The sequence below is a fragment of the Ammospiza caudacuta genome, chromosome 27 (genome assembly GCF_027887145.1).
Source record: "Ammospiza caudacuta isolate bAmmCau1 chromosome 27, bAmmCau1.pri, whole genome shotgun sequence".
NCBI classification, from domain to species: domain Eukaryota; kingdom Metazoa; phylum Chordata; class Aves; order Passeriformes; family Passerellidae; genus Ammospiza; species Ammospiza caudacuta.
The window spans coordinates 3,771,562-3,791,443 of record NC_080619.1 but is presented as its reverse complement, the minus strand read 5'-3'; the positions used below and the strand labels follow the sequence as shown (position 1 = coordinate 3,791,443).

Sequence of the window (19,882 nt, the reverse complement as noted above, 5' to 3'; positions counted from 1 at the left end):
GAAAAAGACACACACACACACACACACACACACACACACGCACACGCACAGAGGCTTCTGCATATTGGGGGGATTCATGCACGAATTTCTGCTCCCACATGGATTCCTGTGCCCCCTGCCTGAACACAAGCTCACACAAACCAGGAGCACAGGAAAGGACACAATCAGCCATGGATGCTGCTGAGGAAACCCGAGAACAACTGCAGCAGGGCTGGAGCCTTGTGGGGAAGGACAAGAAATCAGGCAAGCCCCTGGCAGCATTTTGATACTCACAGGCTGAACACAGGGTAGGATTTCCAGTGAATCACAAATACATTCCTGAAGGCAATTTTAACAGGGCCGGGTCGGAACCAGCAGCCCAACAACACGGGGAGGCAAGAACAGGTGGACCATAGGTTGAGCTGAGGAGGGAAGCAAGGAAGGTGCTTGCAAGTGCGTGGGAATAGATCCGTGTTGGGATGTGCTTTATGTGTGCACATCTCTGGACAGGTGCGTTCAAGGAGATGTGCGTGCACAGACATGGGTGCAGGAGCAGGAACAGGAGTGAGCGTGCGTGTTTGCACATCAGTGGGGACACGGCAGAAGAAGTGTCTGAGCCTGGGTCTCCTTTGGAAATGTGTGTGCACACACCTCTTCATAAATGCAGATCCTTGAGTTACTCTTTGGGTGTGTGCAAGCTCCAGTATGTGTTTGTGGGACCGTGAACCCGTGCATGTGAAGTGCGAGTTCTTTAAACGATTCTTCTCCTACTCTGGGTGTTGCTTTATTCCCTGAAAGGCATTAGGGATGCGCTGGAAGTGAGGAGAAGCAACAGCAGTCAAAGTGAGGCCCGGCAGGCCCGGAGCGCGCGGGCCTTTGGCTGCCACGGGCGCTGTCGGTGCTGCGGGCCCGGGGCAGAGGAAGGAGCTGCGCAGGCGCGGCCCGGGAGCCCGGCGGGCGGAGCGGCAGCGCCCCCTGCTGGCCCCGCCCGGCCCCGCCCGCGGCGGTTCGTGCCCGGCCGCAGCCCCGGCTCCTCTGCCCGTGGCCCCCAGCGCGCAGTAATACACGGCCGCGTCCCCGCGCCGGGGCTCAGCGAGCCACAGCCAGCTCGAACGCCGATCTGCCGACACCGACAGCTGTCCTGCATGATCCGGCAGCTTTTTCGAGTCTTTGTGAATGCTCATGAGGAGTTCGGGTCCTCGGCCAGGGAGTTGTCGGTACCAGTAGATCAATTCGCTGCTCTGGATTTTGGCATGTGAGCAGGTGATGTTGATGCCGGTGCCCTCGGTGGTTTCCAGGAATGGCTCCTGTTGTACCTGGGCTCTGGCCACAGCCACTGCCGCAGAGAAAAAAGGAATCAGTTTTCTTTTACAGAAAGTGACAAGCAAGGACTGATGGCAGAGGACAACAGATCAGAGCGAGTTGGATATGTTTTGATAATAGAGTATGGAGACATGATTTGTCTAAGAGCGCTTGTTTGAGGATACGAACCTACGAGGGATGTTCTGAAAGTAAATTAGAAGAAAATGTGAGAAACAGAGTGGCTGAGAGAGATGGATGGATGGATGGATGGATGGATGGATGGATGGATGGATGGATGAATCCATACAAAGAAGAAAAGACAACTTGGGAAGCAGTGTTTAACAGAGGGTGGGACAGAGCGTAAAGAAGGACCGAAAAGGAACAAGAAGATGAGAAATGAATTCTGAAATGCGGCGGATCTCGCATAGCCCGCTGAGCCTCCCGCCACCCCCACGCACCGATGAGCAGCACAGCCAGCGCCGGCAGCCCCGCGGCCCGAGCCCGCCGCATGCCGCCGCTCCGCCGGCCGAGCCTCGCTGTGCCCCTGAGCCCCGGCTCTGCTGCGGCCGTGCCGCCTCCTCTGCGCCGCCCCAGCTCCGCCCCGGGGCTGAGCCCTGCGCCGCTGCCGCTCGGGCTCGGGCCGAGTCCTGGCAGGGAACGGAGCGGAGGCGAGCGCGGGGCCTGCGGGGCGGCGCTCGGCTCTCGGCACGTCGGGAGCGGCGGGGCCGGCCTGGGGGGCGGGGATCGGGCTGGGACCGTGGAGATCACGATTGACAGTGCCTGGCTTTCCTTCGCTCCCTTAATGTGTTCCTTCACATCCTCCCTTTGCTGTCATGTGAGGACTCCCGAGTTGTCCTTCAGGGCGCTGGAAGGAAACCCACACACATTGATACAGGACCTGGGCATAAAGCCCCAGCCTTTGTCCTTGTCCACGAAACCAGTGTGATGCAGTTTAGGGGAGAGCAGTTGTGCACTGATATGGAGAGACTTGTCTGTGTGTCCGTGTATCTGTGTGTCCATTTGGTTGTGTGTGTGAGCACTCCCAGCATTTCAAACGGAATTAAGCTAAAAAACTAAACTTGGGTGAAATCATCCTTATTGGTTCCTGCAATTGGCATTAAAAGAGTGTGAATTTTTGAGGAGCTGGAGAAAGAGGGCTCAGGAAGCAGGGACTGCATTTCAGTGCCTCTTTCCTGAACAAATCTCCTGCAGGCTGCTCCATCATTATTCTACTGCACTCAGGCTGCCTCTGAATCTGGAAACCAAGTGAGTCTGAAGCCCCTTCCCTTTCTCATGACAAATGCCAAAGCTGAGGTTGTTTTCTTCCTTGCTCAGTCCACTGTCATGGGGATTATATTCACCAAAGAGAAGGGAGCGTCTGAGATGCTTAACACCTTCTTTGCCTCAGTCTTCAGAACTAGGATTGCTTATCATAAGGAGAACTGGCCTCCTGATCTGGGAGACAGGGAACACCTGTAATGCACAGAGAGCAAGTTAAAGATTTGCAAAGCTACTTGGAGGTTCACAAGACTTTGGGATTGGACGGGACTGATGCTAAGGAGACGAGGCAGCTGCGGCAAAATATCATTAAGACAGTGCTGAGAAGAGCGACTGAGGGAGGTCGGAGACTCCAAGTTGGAGCTGCCGCTGTCGATGGTGATGTGGGTGTCGGTGTCAATGACACCGCTCGTGTCGGTCCCGGTCCCATTGCCAGTGCCAGTAACTATTGCCGGTGCCGGTGTCGGTTCTGGTGCCTGTGTTCGGTTCTGGTGGCGGCCCCGGCCCGGCAGCCCGGGACGAGCGGGGCTCGGCGGCCCTGGCGGGCGGAGCGGCAGCGCCCCCTGCTGGCCCCGCCCGGCCCCGCCCGCGGCGGTTCGTGCCCGGCCGCAGCCCCGGCTCCTCTGCCCGTGGCCCCCAGCGCGCAGTAATACACGGCCGCGTCCCCGCGCCGGGGCTCAGCGAGCCACAGCCAGCTCGAACTCCCGTCCTCCGACACCGACAGCTGTCCTGCAATGCTCGACAGCAGCTTGGAGCTTTTAGCAGTGAGGGCGAGGAATTCGGGGCTTTGGCCCGGGAGCTGACGGTAGAAATGGATGTAGTCGCCGCTCAGTTTCTTGGAATGTGTGCAGGTAATGTTGATGCCGGTGCCCTCGATGGTTTCCAGGAATGGCTCCTGCTGCACCTGGGCTCTGCCTGAAGCCACTGCCGGGAACAGAAAAAGGACAAGGCTAAAATCCTCCAAAAATCCTCCAATGCCCTACTTCAGAGAAGAAAGCCTGCAGATACAATGAGGAATGTACAGAGATGATGAGAGAAAAAGTACCGAGGGGATTTCAAGATAGGCAGGAAGAGAAATCTCCATTTCTGCTTTGTGAAGAGATGAATGCCAGAATGCCAGGAAGAATGGTGCACTCCCTGGAGAAAGGAGGGAAGTGGGAAAAAGAACAAAAAGAAAAGGAGTTAGAAGGGGCAAGGACTGACTCTGTAAGTAATAAAGAACGAGAGGACTTGAATGCTTCTGCAGAGTTGAACATAGAATAGAATTAGATTTCTGCAGGAGTATGAGATGGAAAACGGGAGGGATGAACGGGAGATCAGCACTAGGGGAAGGTCAGTGAATAAGCCAGGCAGGACGGCAGCTTGCAGGGACCAACGGGGTCACCTCAAACCCAGACCGCGGCTCATTCACAGCCCCCACGCACCGATGGGCAGCACAGCCAGCGCCGGCAGCCCCGCGGCCCGAGCCCGCCGCATGCCGCCGCTCCGCCGGCCGAGCCTCGCTGTGCCCCTGAGCCCCGGCTCTGCTGCGGCCGTGCCGCCTCCTCTGCGCCGCCCCAGCTCCGCCCCGGGGCTGAGCCCTGCGCCGCTGCCGCTCGGGCTCGGGCCGAGTCCTGGCAGGGAACGGAGCGGAGGTGAGCGCGGGGCCGGCCTGGGGGGCGGGGATCGGGCTGGGACCGTGGAGATCAGGATTGACAGTGCCTGGGCTTCCTTCGCTCCCATAATGTGTTCCCTGACATCCTCCCTTTGCTGTCATGTGGGGACTCCGGAATTATCATTCAGGGCATTTGAATGTACCCCATACACACGGATACAGAACCTGGTCATAAAGCCCCAGCCCTTCTCTGTGTTCACGAAACCGATGCGATGCAGCTCAGGGGAGAGCAGCTGTGCACTGGCCTTTAGACACCTGCCGGTATGTCTCTGTGTCCATGTGTCCGTGTGTGTGTAACACTCCCAGCCATGCTGAGGCGCCCCCAGCATTTCAAATGGAATTAAACTAAAAATCCAAACTTGCTCGAAACAATACTTATTGGGGTTAGCAATTTGCAGTAGCAGAGTGTGATGTCTAGAGCAAATTAAAAAGGAGGGCTCAGCAAGCAGGGATTGCATTTCAGCACCCCTACCCTGGATAAATCTCTTGCTTGCTGCTGCATCATTGTTCAACTGCACCCAGGCTTCTTGTGAGTGCCGAAACCAGGTGAGTCTGAACCTCCTTCCCTTTCTCTTTCTCTTACAAAATTACCCACACAACAAATGTCTCAGCAGTGGTTGTTTTCTTCTGTACTTAGCCCACTCTCCTCGGGAATGTATTCACCAAATACAAGGGAACGGCTGAGGTGCTTTACACGTTCTTTTCCTCAGTGTTCAAGATTAGGATTGATTATCTTCAGGAGAAGTGGCCTCCTGGTCTGGGAGACAGGGAGGGCAAGCAGCAAGGAACCTATGTGATCCAGACAGAGAAAGTTAAAGATTTGCTAAGCCTCTTCGAGGCTCACAAGACCTAGGGATTGGATGGGATTGGTGCTGGGGAGATGAGGCAGCTGGGGCAAAAGCTCATTAAGGCAGTGCTGAGAAGAGGGGCTTAGGGAGGTCGGTGACTCTAAGCTGGAGATGCCGTTGTCGGTGTCGGTTCTGGCATGGGTCCGGGTCCCATTGTCGGTGCCGGTGTCGGTTCTGGTGCCGGTGTCGGTTCCGGCGGCGGCCCCGGCCCGGCAGCCCGGGACGAGCGGGGCTCGGCGGCCCCGGCGGGCGGAGCGGCAGCGCCCCCTGCTGGCCCCGCCCGGCCCCGCCCGCGGCGGTTCGTGCCCGGCCGCAGCCCCGGCTCCTCTGCCCGTGGCCCTCAGCGCGCAGTAATACACGGCCGCGTCCCCGCGCCGGGGCTCAGCGAGCCACAGCCAGCTCGAACGCCCATCCTTCGACATCGACACCTGTCCTGCAATGTCCGGCAGTGGCTTGGAGCCTCCATAAATGACTGCGAGGAATTCGGGTGCTCGACCCGGGAGCAGACGGTATAAATGGATGTATTCGTTGCTCGCTTTTTTGGGATGTAAGCAGGTGATATTGATGCCGGTGCCCTCGGTGGTCTCCAGGAATGGCTCCTGCTGCACCTGGGCTCTGCCTGAAGCCACTGCCAGGGAAAGAAAAAGGACAAATCTGAAATCCTACAATGCACAGTACAAATCGTGCAGAAACAGGAACCTACAGAGAAGTTTAGGAAAAGAGTTCCCACAGGATTTCAAGATACCCAGAAAGAGAAGTGTCCATTAGTCGTTTGTGGAAAGAGGAATGTGTGAATGACAGGAGGGTCGGTGGAGTCGCTGGGAGGATGTGGGAGAAAGCAAAAAAAAGGTAGAATAGTAAGAAGGGGTAAGAACAGACTTCATGAGTTATTAAAAAGCAGCGCTTTTGCAGGATAGTGCAAAGAATAGAACCCAGAGATTTCTGCCGGACTTAGGGATGGAGAAGAGGGAGGGCTGAATGCGGGAACAGCTCTCGACAAGACGTCTGTGAATAAGCCAGGCAGGACGGCAGCCTCCGGGGGCTTCTGTAATCACCCCATCCCCACCCCGCGGCCCTTTCGGCACCCCCACGCACCGATCAGAACCACGGCCAGCGCCGGCAGCCCCGCGGCCCGAGCCCGCCGCATGCCGCCGCTCCGCCGGCCGAGCCTCGCTGTGCCCCTGAGCCCCGGCTCTGCTGCGGCCGTGCCGCCTCCTCTGCGCCGCCCCAGCTCCGCCCCGGGGCTGAGCCCTGCGCCGCTGCCGCTCGGGCTCGGGCCGAGCCCTGGCAGGGAACGGAGCGGAGGCGAGCGCGGGGCCTGCGGGGCGGCGCTCGGCTCTCGGCACGTCGGGAGCGGCGGGGCCGGCCTGGGGGGCGGGGATCGGGCTGGGACCGCGGAGATCACGATTGACAGTGCCTGGGCTTCCTTCGCTCCCATAATGTGTTCCCGCACATCCTCCCTTTCCTGTCATGTGGGGACTCCCGAATTGTCCTTCAAGGCACTGGAAGGAAATCTACACACACGGATTCAGGACGTTGGCATAACGACCCAGTCTTTCTCCGTGTCCATGAAACCAATGTAACGCAGCTCAGGGCAGATCAGCTGTGCGTTGGCCTGGAGAGTCCTGTCTGTGTGTCCGTGTGTCTGTGTGTCCATGTGTCTGTGTGTGTCCACGTGTGTGTGTGTTTGTGTCAGTACTCCCAGCCATGCTGTGGCACTCCCACCATTTCAAACGGCATTAGGTAAAAATCCAAATTTGGGTGAAACCATCCTTGTTTTGGTTGGCAGTTTTGACTAGCAGAGTATGATTTTTAGACCAGCTGGAAAAGGATGGCTCAGGAAGCAGGGACTGCATTTCAGCACCTCTTCCCTGGATAAATGTCCTCCAGGCTGCTGCATCATTGTTCAACTGCACCCAGTCTCCTTCTGAGTCTAGAAACCAACTGAGTCTGAAACCCCTTCTCTTTGTCTTTCTCTTACACAATTTCTCTTACACAATTTCTCTTACACAATTCCCCACTTGACAAATGTCTCAGCAGTTGTAGTTTTCTTCTGTGCTTACTCCACTCTCACGAGGAATATATTCACCAAAGACAAGGGAATGCCTGACGTACTTAATACCTTCTGTGCCTCATTCTTCAAGATTAGGATTGATTATCATCAGGACCACTGGCCTCCTTATCTGGGAGACAGGGAAGGAGAGCTTCATGGAACCCCTGAAAATCAGACTGAGGATGTTAAAGAATGGCTAAGCCACTTAGTGGCTCACAAGACTTTCGGATTGGATGGGATTGGTACTAGGGAGGGCAGGCAGCCGGGGCAAAAACTCATTAAGTCAGTGCTGAGAAGAGGGGCTGAGGGAGGTGGGTGACTCCAAGCTGGAGCTGCAGTTGCCGGTTCTGCTGTGGTTCCCGGTCCCATTGCCGCTGTGGGTGTCCGTTCTGATGAACATTGGCGGTGCCGGTGCCGGTTCTGGTGCCGGTGTCGGTTCTGGTGCCGGTGTCGGTTCTGGTGGCGGCCCCGGCCCGGCAGCCCGGGACGAGCGGGGCTCGGCGGCCCCGGCGGGCGGAGCGGCAGCGCCCCCTGCTGGCCCCGCCCGGCCCCGCCCGCGGCGGTTCGTGCCCGGCCGCAGCCCCGGCTCCTCTGCCCGTGGCCCCCAGCGCGCAGTAATACACGGCCGCGTCCCCGCGCCGGGGCTCAGCGAGCCACAGCCGGCTCGAACGCCGATCTGCCGACACCGACAGCTGTCCTGCACCATCCGGCATCTCTTTGGACTCTTTCATAGTGAGTGCGAGGAGTTCGGGTCCTCGTCCCGGGAGCTGACGGTACCACTGGATCCTATCACTGATCTCGATTTTGGTATGTGAGCAGGTGATGTTGATGCCGGTGCCCTCAGTGGTCTCCATTAATGGCTCCTGCTTTACCTGGGCTCTGGCCAGAGCTACTGCCGCAAAGGAAAGAAAAATCCGTTTTCATTTACACAAAATACAATGCAAGGGGAGATGGCAGAGGACGACACATCAGAGGGATCTTGGATATGTTTTGTGAATAGAGTATGGAGGCATGATTTGTCTGAGAGTATTTCATTGACAATAAGGGTCTATGAGGGATGTTGTGAAGGTAAATCAGAAGGAATTCTGAAAAACAGACTGGCTAAGAATGATAGAAGGATGGATGGGATGGGATGGGATGGGATGGGATGGGATGGGATGGGATGGGATGGGATGGGATGGGATGGGATGGGATGGGATGGGATGGGATGCGATGGGATGCGATGGGATGCGATGGGATGGGATGGGATGGGATGGGATGGGTACAGACATATCAGACGAAAGAGAATGTGGGAAGCAATGATTTACAGAGGGAAAAAAATATAAGGGCAGAGGAGGTGACAGAGGGTAAACAAGAACCGAAAAGGAACAGGAGGGTAAGTGATGAATCTTGAGATGGGGACGATCTCACATAGCCCGCTGACCCGGCCAGAGTCCCTACGCACCGATGAGCAGCACAGCCAGCGCCGGCAGCCCCGCGGCCCGAGCCCGCCGCATGCCGCCGCTCCGCCGGCCGAGCCTCGCTGTGCCCCTGAGCCCCGGCTCTGCTGCGGCCGTGCCGCCTCCTCTGCGCCGCCCCAGCTCCGCCCCGGGGCTGAGCCCTGCGCCGCTGACGCTCGGGCTCGGGCCGAGTCCTGGCAGGGAACGGAGCGGAGGCGAGCGCGGGGCCTGCGGGGCGGCGCTCGGCTCTCGGCACGTCGGGAGCGGCGGGACCGGCCTGGGGGGCGGGGATCGGGCTGGGACCGCGGAGATCACGATTGACAGTGCCTGGCTTTCCTTCGCTCCCATCATCTGTTCCCTGACATCCTCCCTTTGCTGTCATGTGAGGACTCCCGAGTTGTCCTTCGGGGCGCTGGAAGGAAACCCACACACATTGATACAGGACCAGGGCATAAAGCCCCAGTCTTTGTCCGTGTTTACGAAACCAATGTGATGCAGTTTAGGGGAGAGCAGTTGTGCACTGATATGGAGAGACCTGTCTGTGTATCCGTGCATCTGTGTGTCCATGTGTCAGTGTGTGTGTGAGCGAGCACTCCCAGCATTTCAAACGGAATTAAGCTAAAAAACCAAACTTGGGTGAAATCATCCTTATTGGTTCTTGCAATTGGCATTAACAGAGTGTGAATTTTTGAGGAGCTGGAGAAAGAGGGCTCAGGAAGCAGGGACTGCATTTCAGTGCCTCTTTCCTGAACAAATCTCCTGCAGGCTGCTCCATCATTGTTCAACTGCACCCAGGCTGACTCTGAATCTGGAAACCAAGTGAGTCTGAAGCCCCTTCCCTTTCTCATGACAAATGCCAAAGCTGAGGTTGTTTTCTTCCTTGCTCAGTCCACTCTCATGGGGAATATATTCACCAAAGAGAAGGGAGCGTCTGAGATGATTTACACATTCTGTGCCTCAGTTGTCAAGATCGGTATTATCGTCAGGACAACTGGCCTCCTGATCTGGGAGACAGGGAAGACAAGCAGCATGGAACCTCTGGTATCCAGACAGGGGGAAGTGAAAAAATTTTCAAAGCGACTTAGTGTCTCACATGACTTTGGATAGGATTGGTGATGGGGAGATCGGGCAGCTGGGGCAAAAGTTAATTAAGGCAGTGCTGAGCAAAGGGACAGAGGGAGGTCGGTGACTAAGCTGGCGATAGCGTTGCCGTTTATGATGTAGGTCCCGGTCCCATTGCCGGTGCCGGTGCCGGTGTCGGTTCTGGTGCCGGTGTCGGTTCCGGTGGCGGCCCCGGCCCGGCAGCCCGGGACGAGCGGGGCTCGGCGGCCCCGGTGGGCGGAGCGGCAGCGCCCCCTGCTGGCCCCGCCCGGCCCCGCCCGCGGCGGTTCGTGCCCGGCCGCAGCCCCGGCTCCTCTGCCCGTGGCCCCCAGCGCGCAGTAATACACGGCCGCGTCCCCGCGCCGGGGCTCAGCGAGCCACAGCCAGCTCGAACGCCCGTCCTCCGACACCGACAGCTGTCCTGCAATGTCCGGCAGTGGCTTGGAACCTCTAGCAGTGAGGGCGAGGAATTCGGGTGCTCGACCCGGGAGCTGACGGTAGAAATGGATGTAATCGCCGCTCACTTTCTTGGTATGCGTGCAGGTGATCTTGATGCCGGTGCCTTCGGTGGTTTCCAGGAATGGCTCCTGCTGCACCTGGGCTCTGCCTGAAGTCACTGCCGGGAACAGAAAAAGGACAAGTCCAAAATCCTCCAATGCCCTACTTCACAGAAGAAAGCCTGCAGTTACAGCGAGGAATGCACAGAGATGATGAGAAAAAAAAGTACCGAGGGGATTTCAAGACAGGCAGGAATGAAATTGTCCATTACTGGCTTGTGGAGAGATGAATGCCGTAATGCCCGGAAGAATGGTGCAGTCACTGGAAAAAGGAAGGAATTTGGAGAAAGCAAAAAAAAAAGAAATGAGTTAGTGGGGCTAAGAACTGACTTTGTAAGTAATAAAGGAGAGAAATTGAATGCTTGCAAGGGGTAGGACATAGAGTAGAATCAGGAGATTTCTGAGAGCATATGGATGGAAAAGAGGGAAGGATGAATGGGAGAACAGCTCTGTAGAAAAGGTCTGTGACGAAGCCAGGCAGGGCGGCAGACTCCGGCGATCTGAGGGATCACCCCAGCCCCAGACCGCGGCCCATTCGCAGCCCCCACGCACCGATGAGCAGCACAGCCAGCGCCGGCAGCCCCGCGGCCCGAGCCCGCCGCATGCCGCCGCTCCGCCGGCCGAGCCTCGCTGTGCCCCTGAGCCCCGGCTCTGCTGCGGCCGTGCCGCCTCCTCTGCGCCGCCCCAGCTCCGCCCCGGGGCTGAGCCCTGCGCCGCTGCCGCTCGGGCTCGGGCCGAGCCCTGGCAGGGAACGGAGCGGAGGCGAGCGCGGGGCCTGCGGGGCGGCGCTCGGCTCTCGGCACGTCGGGAGCGGCGGGGCCGGCCTGGGGGGCGGGGATCGGGCTGGGACCGCGGAGATCACGATTGACAGTGCCTGGCTTTCCTTCGCTCCCATCATCTGTTCCCTGACATCCTCCCTTTCCTGTCATGTGAGGACTCCCGAGTTGTCCTTCAGGGCACTGGAAGGAAATCCACTCGCACGGATATAGGACCAGGGCATAAAGCCCGAGCCTTTGTCCTTGTCCACAAAACCAATGTGGTGCACCCCAGCGAAGAGCAGCAGTGCATTGACCTGGAGAGACCTGTGTGTGTCCGTGACCATGTGTTCCTGTGTATGTGTGAACACTCCCAGCAATGCTGTGGCACTCCCAGCATTTTAAACGGAATTAAACTACAAATCCAAGCTTGGGTGAAACCATCCTTATTGGGGCTGGCAATTTGCAGTGGCAGAGTGTGATGTTTAGAGCAACTTCAAAAGCAGGGCTCAGGAAGCAGGGACTGCATTTCAGCGCCTCTACCCCCTGCAAATCTCTTGCATCACTGTTCAATTGCACCCAGGCTCCTTCTGAGTATGGAAACCAGGTGAGTCTGAAGCCACTTCTCTTTCTCATTCTTTTCCTAAATTACCCACATGAGATATGTCTCTTCCGAGATTGTTTTCTTCTGTTCTCAGTCCAATCTCTTGAGGAATATATTCACGAAAGACAAGGGAACGGCTGAGGCGCTTAACATATTCTGTGCCGCAATCTTCAAGAATTGGACTAGTTATCATCAAGACAACTGGCCTCCTGATCTGGGAGGCAGGGAAGGGCAGCAGCATGGAACCCCTGTAATCCAGACGGGGGAAGTTAAAGATTTGCATAGCCCCTAAGTGTGTAAAAAGATTTTGGGACTGGATGTGTTTGGTGCAAGGGAGATCAGGCAGCTGGGGCAAAAGCTCCTTAAGGCAGTGCTGATAGGAGGGGCTGAGGGAGGTTGGTGACTCCAAGCTGGAGCTGCCGTTGTCAATGCCAGTATGGGTGTCGGTGTGAAGGCTGGTGTCAATGTCAGTGTCGGTTCTGGTGGCGGCCCCGGCCCGGCAGCCCGGGACGAGCGGGGCTCGGCGGCCCCGGCGGGCGGAGCGGCAGCGCCCCCTGCTGGCCCCGCCCGGCCCCGCCCGCGGCGGTTCGTGCCCGGCCGCAGCCCCGGCTCCTCTGCCCGTGGCCCCCAGCGCGCAGTAATACACGGCCGCGTCCCCGCGCCGGGGCTCAGCGAGCCACAGCCAGCTCGAACGCCGATCTGACGACACCAAAACATGGCCCGCACTGCCCGGCAGCTCTTTGGAGTCTTTGTGAATGCTCACGAAGAATTCTGGTCCTCGTCCCGGGAGCTGACGGTACCAGTAGATGGTTTGGCTGCTCTGGATTTTGGGATGTGAGCAGGTGATGTTGATGCCGGTGCCCTCGGTGGTCTCCAGTGACGGCTCCTGCTTTACCTGGGCTCTGGCCACAGCCACTGCCAGGGAGAAAGCAACAATCAGTTTTATTTATCAGAAAATGCCTTGCAGGAAGAGATGGGAGAGGTAGACGGAACAGCGTTTACTGAGATGGGTTCTTATAATTGAGTATGGAGAGAATATTTCTCCGACAATGTTTGTCCGGGGACAAGAATCGATGATGGATGTTTTGAAGGACAATTGATATTTTTAAGAGGAGAAAGGGATGGGGAAAATAGATCTGCATGAAGGGATGGATGGATGGATGGATGGATGGATGGATGGATGGATGGATGGATGGAAAATTGGAGTGGCATAGGCAAACTCGCTGGGAAGGATTTCAGTGAGGCAAAAAAAACCCCTATGGCAGCAAAGGAGGGGTCAGAGAGCAAAAAAAAAAAAAAAAAAACGAGAAGGAGAAGAAGGGTAAGAGAAGAATCTTAGGGCAAGTGGGGTCTAGCATAACTCCCGACCACCCCACTGCTGCTTTCCCCGCTCACCGTTCAGAACCACGGCCAACGCCGCCAGCGCCGCGGCCCGAGCCCGCCGCATGCCGCCGCTCCGCCGGCCGAGCCTCGCTGTGCCCCTGAGCCCCGGCTCTGCTGCGGCCGTGCCGCCTCCTCTGCGCCGCCCCAGCTCCGCCCCGGCCGCCTCAGCCCCCGCCTCTCACGGCACCGGCACAAGCAGCGACACAGGGACCTTTGGCATGGCCAGGGAAAAGGGACAGCTGTGTCCCATCGCACACAGCAGCGACACCGCCTGGGAAGCAGATCCACCCTGCACACACCTGCATTGGGCGGCTGCCGGCCCCGCTCACGCTGTTTGTGAGCCTGGGCAGCTGCTGCTGCTCTGTGCTGTTCAGGGCCAGGGCAGTGCTCGGTGCCTGTGGCGTGGTCAGGACATTCCCTCCCGACGAGGGCCACACACGGACAGACACAAATGTTTGTGTGCAGTCATACAGAAATCTGTGTTTCTCATGTGTCCCTGCAAATGGGGCTGCTCCAGCAGCTCACAAGGCAGGAACACACCAAGTAGTGATATCAGCTGTTGGCTTTGTTAAGGCCACACGGTGCCAGATGCAGCAGGGCAGGAGCATAGTGTGGAAGGACAAGGTCCCAGCCAAGCCCCGGGCAAAGTTTTTGTTGTGTTGCTCTTTTTTAATATCCATTTTATTATTATTAAACATTTAAAATCTTAAAAACAAGTGATTGGCGTTTTTCACAGTGTGGACATGGAGATGTGGTCTGGCGGGGCTGTTTGCTGCCGTGCGGAGCTCAGCCGGACACAGCCCAGGCTGAGAAGAGGGGCTGAGCCTGGTCCGTGACGCCAAGCTGAAGGTGCCGGTGTCGGCGTCAGTGTCACTGCCGGAGGGGGTGTTGCTGCTGGTATGGGTGCCGGTGCTGCTGTTGGTGCCGATATCCGTTGCTGTTGTGGGTGTTGTTTCTGGTGTCAGTGCAGGTGTCAGTGCTGGTCCCATTGCCAGTGCCGATGTCGGTACTGATGTCCATTGCTGGCGTTAGTGTCGGTTCTGGAGTCAGTGCTGGTGCCGATGTCCATTGCCAGTGCCGGTGTCGTTGCCGATGTCCATTGCTGGTGTTGCTGTCAGTTCCGGTGAAAGTGCAGGTGCTGGTCCTGGTCCCATTGGCGGTGTCGGATCTGATGTCCATTGCCGGGGCTGATGCCCATTGCCGGTGTCGGCTTCATTTACGGTGTCAGTGCAGGTATCGGTCACGGTCCCATTGCAGGTGCCGGTGGCGGCAGCCCGGGACGAGCGGGGCTCGGCGGCCCCGGCGGGCGGAGCGGCAGCGCCCCCTGCTGGCCCCGCCCGGCCCCGCCCGCGGCGGTTCGTGCCCGGCCGCAGCCCCGGCTCCTCTGCCCGTGGCCCCCAGCGCGCAGTAATACACGGCCGCGTCCCCGCGCCGGGGCTCAGCGAGCCACAGCGAGCTTGAACTCCGATCTGCCGACACCGTCAGACGCCCTTTAGGGACTCGCACCGCCTTGGGAGCTTTTGCAGTGACTGCCAGGAGTTCGGGTTTTTGGCCAGGCAGCTGACGGTAAAAGTGGATGAAATCGCCAGTCCGGATATTGGGATGTGAGCACTTGATGGTGATGCTGATGCCCTCCGTGGTCTGCAGGAATGGGTCTTGCTTCAACTGGGCTTTGACCAAAGGCACTGTCAGGGAAAGAAAAAGAAAAAACCTCAACTCCTACGTTCTACCTAGCTCTGCTAATCCACAGAACACCGCCCGCAGAAGCAGCCAGGAACACAGAGAGATGAGGAGGAAAACAGTTCCCAGAGGATGTCACGGAGATATGTAGGAATGGAAGTGTCCATTAATCGCATGTGCAGAGATGAATGCGTGAATGACAGAAGGATTAGCAGAGCCACGGGAGAACGGGAGGTTGTGGGAGAAAGCACAAAAAGACATGAAGAAAATTAACAAGGGGTAAGAACTGACTTAGCAGTTATAAAGATGGAATGTTTGTGAAGGTTTTGGCATGGAATTGAAGGTTGGGATGGACAAGAGGGAGGGATGAATGGGAGAAGAGTTCTCGGTGAGAGGTCTGTGCAGAAGCCAGGCAGGACGGCAGCCTCCGGGCACCTGCGGGATCATCCCAGCCCCACTCACCGATCAGAACCACGGCCAGCGCCGCCAGCGCCGCGGCCCGAGCCCGCCGCATGCCGCCGCTCCGCCGGCCGAGCCTCGCTGTGCCCCTGAGCCCCGGCTCTGCTGCGGCCGTGCCGCCTCCTCTGCGCCGCCCCAGCTCCGCCCCGGCCGCCTCAGCCCCCGCCTCTCACGGCACCGGCACAACCAGCGACACAACGACCTTTGGCACGGCCAGGGACAAGGGACAGCTGTGTCCCATCGCACACAGCAGCGACACCGCCTGGGAAGCAGATCCATCCTGCACACACCTGCATTGGGCGGCTGCAGGTCCGCTCAGGCTGTTTGTGAGCCTGGGCAGCTGCTGCTGCTCTGTGCTGGTCAATGCTCGTTGTCTCTGGCATGGTCAGGACATTCCCTCCCGGTCAGGGACACACACGGACAGACCCAGGGCCATCCTCACCAGTGTGGAGCCACAGAAAAATCCGTGCTTCACGTGTGTCCCTACAAACGGGGCTGCTCCGAGAGCACACAAGGCAGGGACACAAAACCAGCCCTGGGCTCTGCTGAGGACATGTGGGGCCAAAAGCAGCAGGGCTGGAGTGTGGAAGGACAAGGTCCCAGCCAAGGACAGCGGGTATTTTTCTTTCCGTAGAGACTACACAATATGGAAATGAGTCAAAATAGTCCAAAACTTTTTCCTAAGGGAAATGCTAGGATGGATGCTACAAAAACCATCAGACCATTGTAGACACATGTGGCTGAAAATTCTGGTGAGCATCAGGGTGAGATCAGAGTCCCTTTCCCAAGCTCAGCCTTGCACTGACACGTCCCCTCCCTGCCCTGGGTTGTTGCGCAGCTGAGGAAGCTCCCTGCACCAGGGTGTCTTGCAGAGCACAGAGGTACAAGGCAGAGTCAGAGAGCTCCACTTCCTCCAGCTGCAGGACACTGGATTTGCCCGTGGTGTTCAGCTGCGTGGTGAAACGGCCGCTGCGCTTGGGGCCAGCCCCTGCTTGATAGGAGATCAGCTCTGGGGCTTGGCCTTTCCTCTGCTGGTACCACAGCAAGCCATTAAAATAACTGGTTTGGTATTTGCAGGTGGTGTGGAAGGGGTGTCCCTGCTTCACCAAGACTGGTCCATGTTCCTGGGTGACCGTGTCCTGCCCCGTGGTGCCTGGAAGAAAATGATGGTGAGCAGCTCCACAGGGAAAGACAATGGGAAGCAAATGGAAGTGGATGGAAAACCTTGGTGGATAAAGCTCCTGCATTGGAGCAGAATCCTGAAAGATTTTGGGCAGGAGTTCGGAGCTCTCTGCTCTGCATCACCCAAAGGAGAGCTGGGCTGTGTCCCTGCTCCTGCTCCCTCTGCTTAAAGGACCAAGGAACGGGCTGCCATGCCTGAACGTTGTGTGCTGGAAACAGCATCCCTCCAGCTGCCTGAGGTGCCCAGCGAGGTACAGCAGAAAGGTTCATGCAGCTTTCCCCATCGCTGTCATGCCTGAAAGCTCCTGAGCACACACAAAGCTGAGCTTGGGAAGAGGGAGCCCAGGTTGTGTCCATGGCAGCGAACACGGGGAGCTGTGGCAGAGCTGTGTCAGCCTGGAGGCAGAATGGAACACCCTGATAATGAATGGCATGAAAATATGTGAGGTGCTCGGGGCAGGTTAGGCAGAATGTGGGAATTTAGATCTAAATGGGAAGAGTGCTCGGTTGAAGAGACAGCTGAGATCTCTTGAAGTGACTGCAGGAGGATGAGAAGAGAGAGGCAGAGGCAGATGGGTTGAAGGTGAGAGAAATAACATAGAAAGGACTGTGTTTTCTCTCTCTTCCCATTCCTTTTACAAATTGAAGAGCTTCTTCAGGAAACACTTCCAAAACCACAAAGAGACGCAGATTATTCTCAGCCTTTTCCCTTTATTCGCTGCCATTTCCCCCATGGTCCAGATTAGGCTTTTGAGGATATCCTGGGTGGAAGAAGAACAAGAAGAGCAGGGGAGCCTTGGGGAAAAGCCAGGACTTACCCAGGAGCTGTCCCAGGAAGACGGTGAGGATGAGATATGCGAGCTGCATGCCGAGACCCAGCTGCTGAGTGACCAAGTGTTTGCTGAGCGAGGCAGAGGCAGGAAGGAGGTCCCAGCCCCGAGAGAACAGAGCTGCGGAAACGACGCTCGGCGGGAGCAAAGGGAGCAGCGGCGGGAGCAGGCGGAGCCATGGCCTGTCCTTGCCTGCCTGAAATGCTCTTTGTGCGTTTCTGGCTCCTCCAGCAGCAGCCCCCGAGGCTCCCTCAGCCATTGGCATTGAGAGCATTCCGTGCCCCTGGGGCATCAGTGATGGGAAGGGGCTGTTCCTGCTCAGCTCGCAGTGGAGTCCTCAGCTCCGCAGCTGCAATGGGCAGCTCTGCTGCACACCCAGGCCTGGGCATTTGGTATCTCAGGGATTTCTTCCCTGCTGAGGTTTCTCACCGTCCTGAGGTGTCCTCAGTTCTGTGGGGTCACTGCTAATCTCCAGATCCTGATGGGTGTTGGAGAGCCCCATGGCTGGAGGGTGCACAGCCTCACACGCATTCCTAGGTGGGTGCTCCCTAACCCCACAAGACCCCCTCAAACCTCCGTTATCCTCATGTTCCTCTTGTCCCTTCTTGTCGCTGACAAAGCTCAGCCTGAGCCAATTCACAGCATTTCCTAATGGCCCATCAATTAGAAGTTGGAGAGCTCTGAGCTCTCTTTTTCTCCCTTTATCACCTACTGCCAGATTGGTCTCATTGTGTGCTTTGTTCATCACTTTCCCTTTTCCTTGTTCTTCCCTTGGAAATGAAAATGGTCCTGATGTGAGCCTTAGAGAACCAGACACTCGCCTTTCACATGCCCTGACTGTGGCCTCAGCTGAACTTGCTCAGCCCAAGCAGTTTCTGTAGATGCTGAAAGGCTCCTGTCCCCAAAGGAAATGGGGTCTCTAGAGCATGTCTCTTAGGGGGAAACATCATGTGGAGCTCAGTCTGTCAAGTGTCTCCCTGCAACACTTGCAGCACTGCTAATTCTTGGCATTTTCTTTTACGTATATATGAGATGTTACCGGTGTGAAGGGAAGGGGATTAATCAGTTCTGGGGGACTGGTGAGAGTGATAGTGTCCTCAGGAGATTTTAAATACTCCTCTACTCCAACCGATTTATTATTTTCCCTCTCGGATGTTCTGCTCTTTCAGGAAGATGCTGAGTGCACATCCATAGATGTTTGTGGACATCTGAGAATGAGACCAAAATGTAGAGAAGTGAATTCCATCCTCCGGCGGCATTAAAAGTGCACCTGCCTTACACAGCCAGGTGAGAATTCAGCTTGCAGTGTGGAACCGAGACATTTCTGCAGAGACAGAGATTTCTTTGTCACCTCAATGCAAACACCTCTCAGGGACTGACCTAATGACCTGACAGCACTCCATAAATTAGCCCTTGTGTGCCCGTCGGTTGTGCTGCTTTGTCAGCTCCCGGCCCTGGTGGTCTCAAGGAGCAGCCGGAGCTGGGCCAGACTGTGTCAGGGGACAGTGTTAGCGCAGGTTGTGGGCTGGTTGTGCGGCGTGTTTGGGGCCGTGCGGGGCTGTGCGGTGTCGGTGCTGCGGGCTCGGGGCAGAGGAAGGAGCTGCGGAGGCGCGGGCCGGGAGCCCGGCGGGCGGAGCGGCAGCGCCCCCTGCTGGCCCCGCTCGGGTCAATGACGGTGCCGGTGTCGATGGTGGTGTCGGTCCCGGTCCCATTGGGGGATCGGTACCGATGTCCATTGCCGGTGTCGGTGCCGGTCCCGGTGCCGGTGCCTGTGTTCGGTTCTGGTGGCGGCCCCGGCCCGGCAGCCCGGGACGAGCGGGGCTCGGCGGCCCCGGCGGGCGGAGCGGCAGCGCCCCCTGCTGGCCCCGCCCGGCCCCGCCCGCGGCGGTTCGTGCCCGGCCGCAGCCCCGGCTCCTCTGCCCGTGGCCCCCAGCGCGCAGTAATACACGGCCGCGTCCCCGCGCCGGGGCTCAGCGAGCCACAGCCAGCTCGAACGCCGATCTGCCGACACCGACAGCTGTCCTGCACTGCCCGGCAGCTCTTTGGTATCTTTCAGAGTGAGTGCGAGGAGTTCAGGTCCTTGGCCTGGGAGCAAACTGTACCACTGGATCCAATCACGGGGCTGGATTTTGGGATGTGAGCAGGTGATGTTGATGCCGGTGCCCTCGGTGGTCTCCAGGAATGGCTCCTGATGTACCTGGGCTCTGACTGCAGCCACTGCCAGGGAGACAAAAGGATCAACTTTAACTCCTACTTTCTACCCACCTCTGCCAATCCCCAGAATAAAGACCGCAAAAGCAGCCAGGAACACAGAGAGATGAGGAGGATAACGGTTCCCAGAAGATGTCATGGAGATACGTAGGAATGGAAGTGTGCATTAATCGCTTGTGGGGACAGGAATGTGTGAATGACAGAAGGATTAGGAGAGCCACGGGAGAACAGGAGGGTGTGAGAGAAGGCGCAAAAAGACAAGGAGAGTATTAGAAGGGGGTAAGGACTGACTTTATGTGTTATAAAGTCGGAATGTTTGTGCAGGTTTTGGCACAGAATAGAAGTTTGGGATGGAGAAGAGGGAGGGATGAATGGAGAAGAGTTGTCAGTGAGAGGTCTGTGCAGAAGCCAGGCAGGACGGCAGCCTCCGGGCAACTGCGGGATCACTCCCGTCCCACGCACCGATCAGCACCGCAACCAGCGCCGCCAGCGCCGCGGCCCGAGCCCGCCGCATGCCGCCGCTCCGCCGGCCGAGCCTCGCTGTGCCCCTGAGCCCCGGCTCTGCTG

The 19,882-nt window shown here is 57.6% G+C and overlaps 1 protein-coding gene and 1 gene segment (V, D, J or C); both read right to left on the bottom strand.

Annotated features, from left to right (window-relative positions):
• LOC131568649 (M1-specific T cell receptor alpha chain-like) overlaps positions 1 to 17,141 on the bottom strand; it is a 163,649-nt gene extending 146,508 nt beyond the window's left edge. Inside the window, exons 1-2 of the mRNA XM_058820753.1 lie at positions 17,093 to 17,141; positions 15,950 to 16,245 (exon numbers count right to left, since the gene is read on the bottom strand). Of these exons, the coding sequence (XP_058676736.1) occupies positions 15,950 to 16,245; positions 17,093 to 17,141 (345 nt within the window). The remainder of the gene's footprint in view (positions 1 to 15,949; positions 16,246 to 17,092) is intronic.
• A 1,238-nt stretch (positions 17,142 to 18,379) lies between these two features.
• Positions 18,380 to 19,829, bottom strand: LOC131568729 (T cell receptor alpha variable 26-2-like). The segment is given in 4 exon segments: positions 18,380 to 18,428; positions 18,750 to 18,885; positions 18,979 to 19,321; positions 19,778 to 19,829. Coding segments are annotated over 4 exon segments (580 nt in total).
• Positions 19,830 to 19,882: the final 53 nt, after the last annotated feature.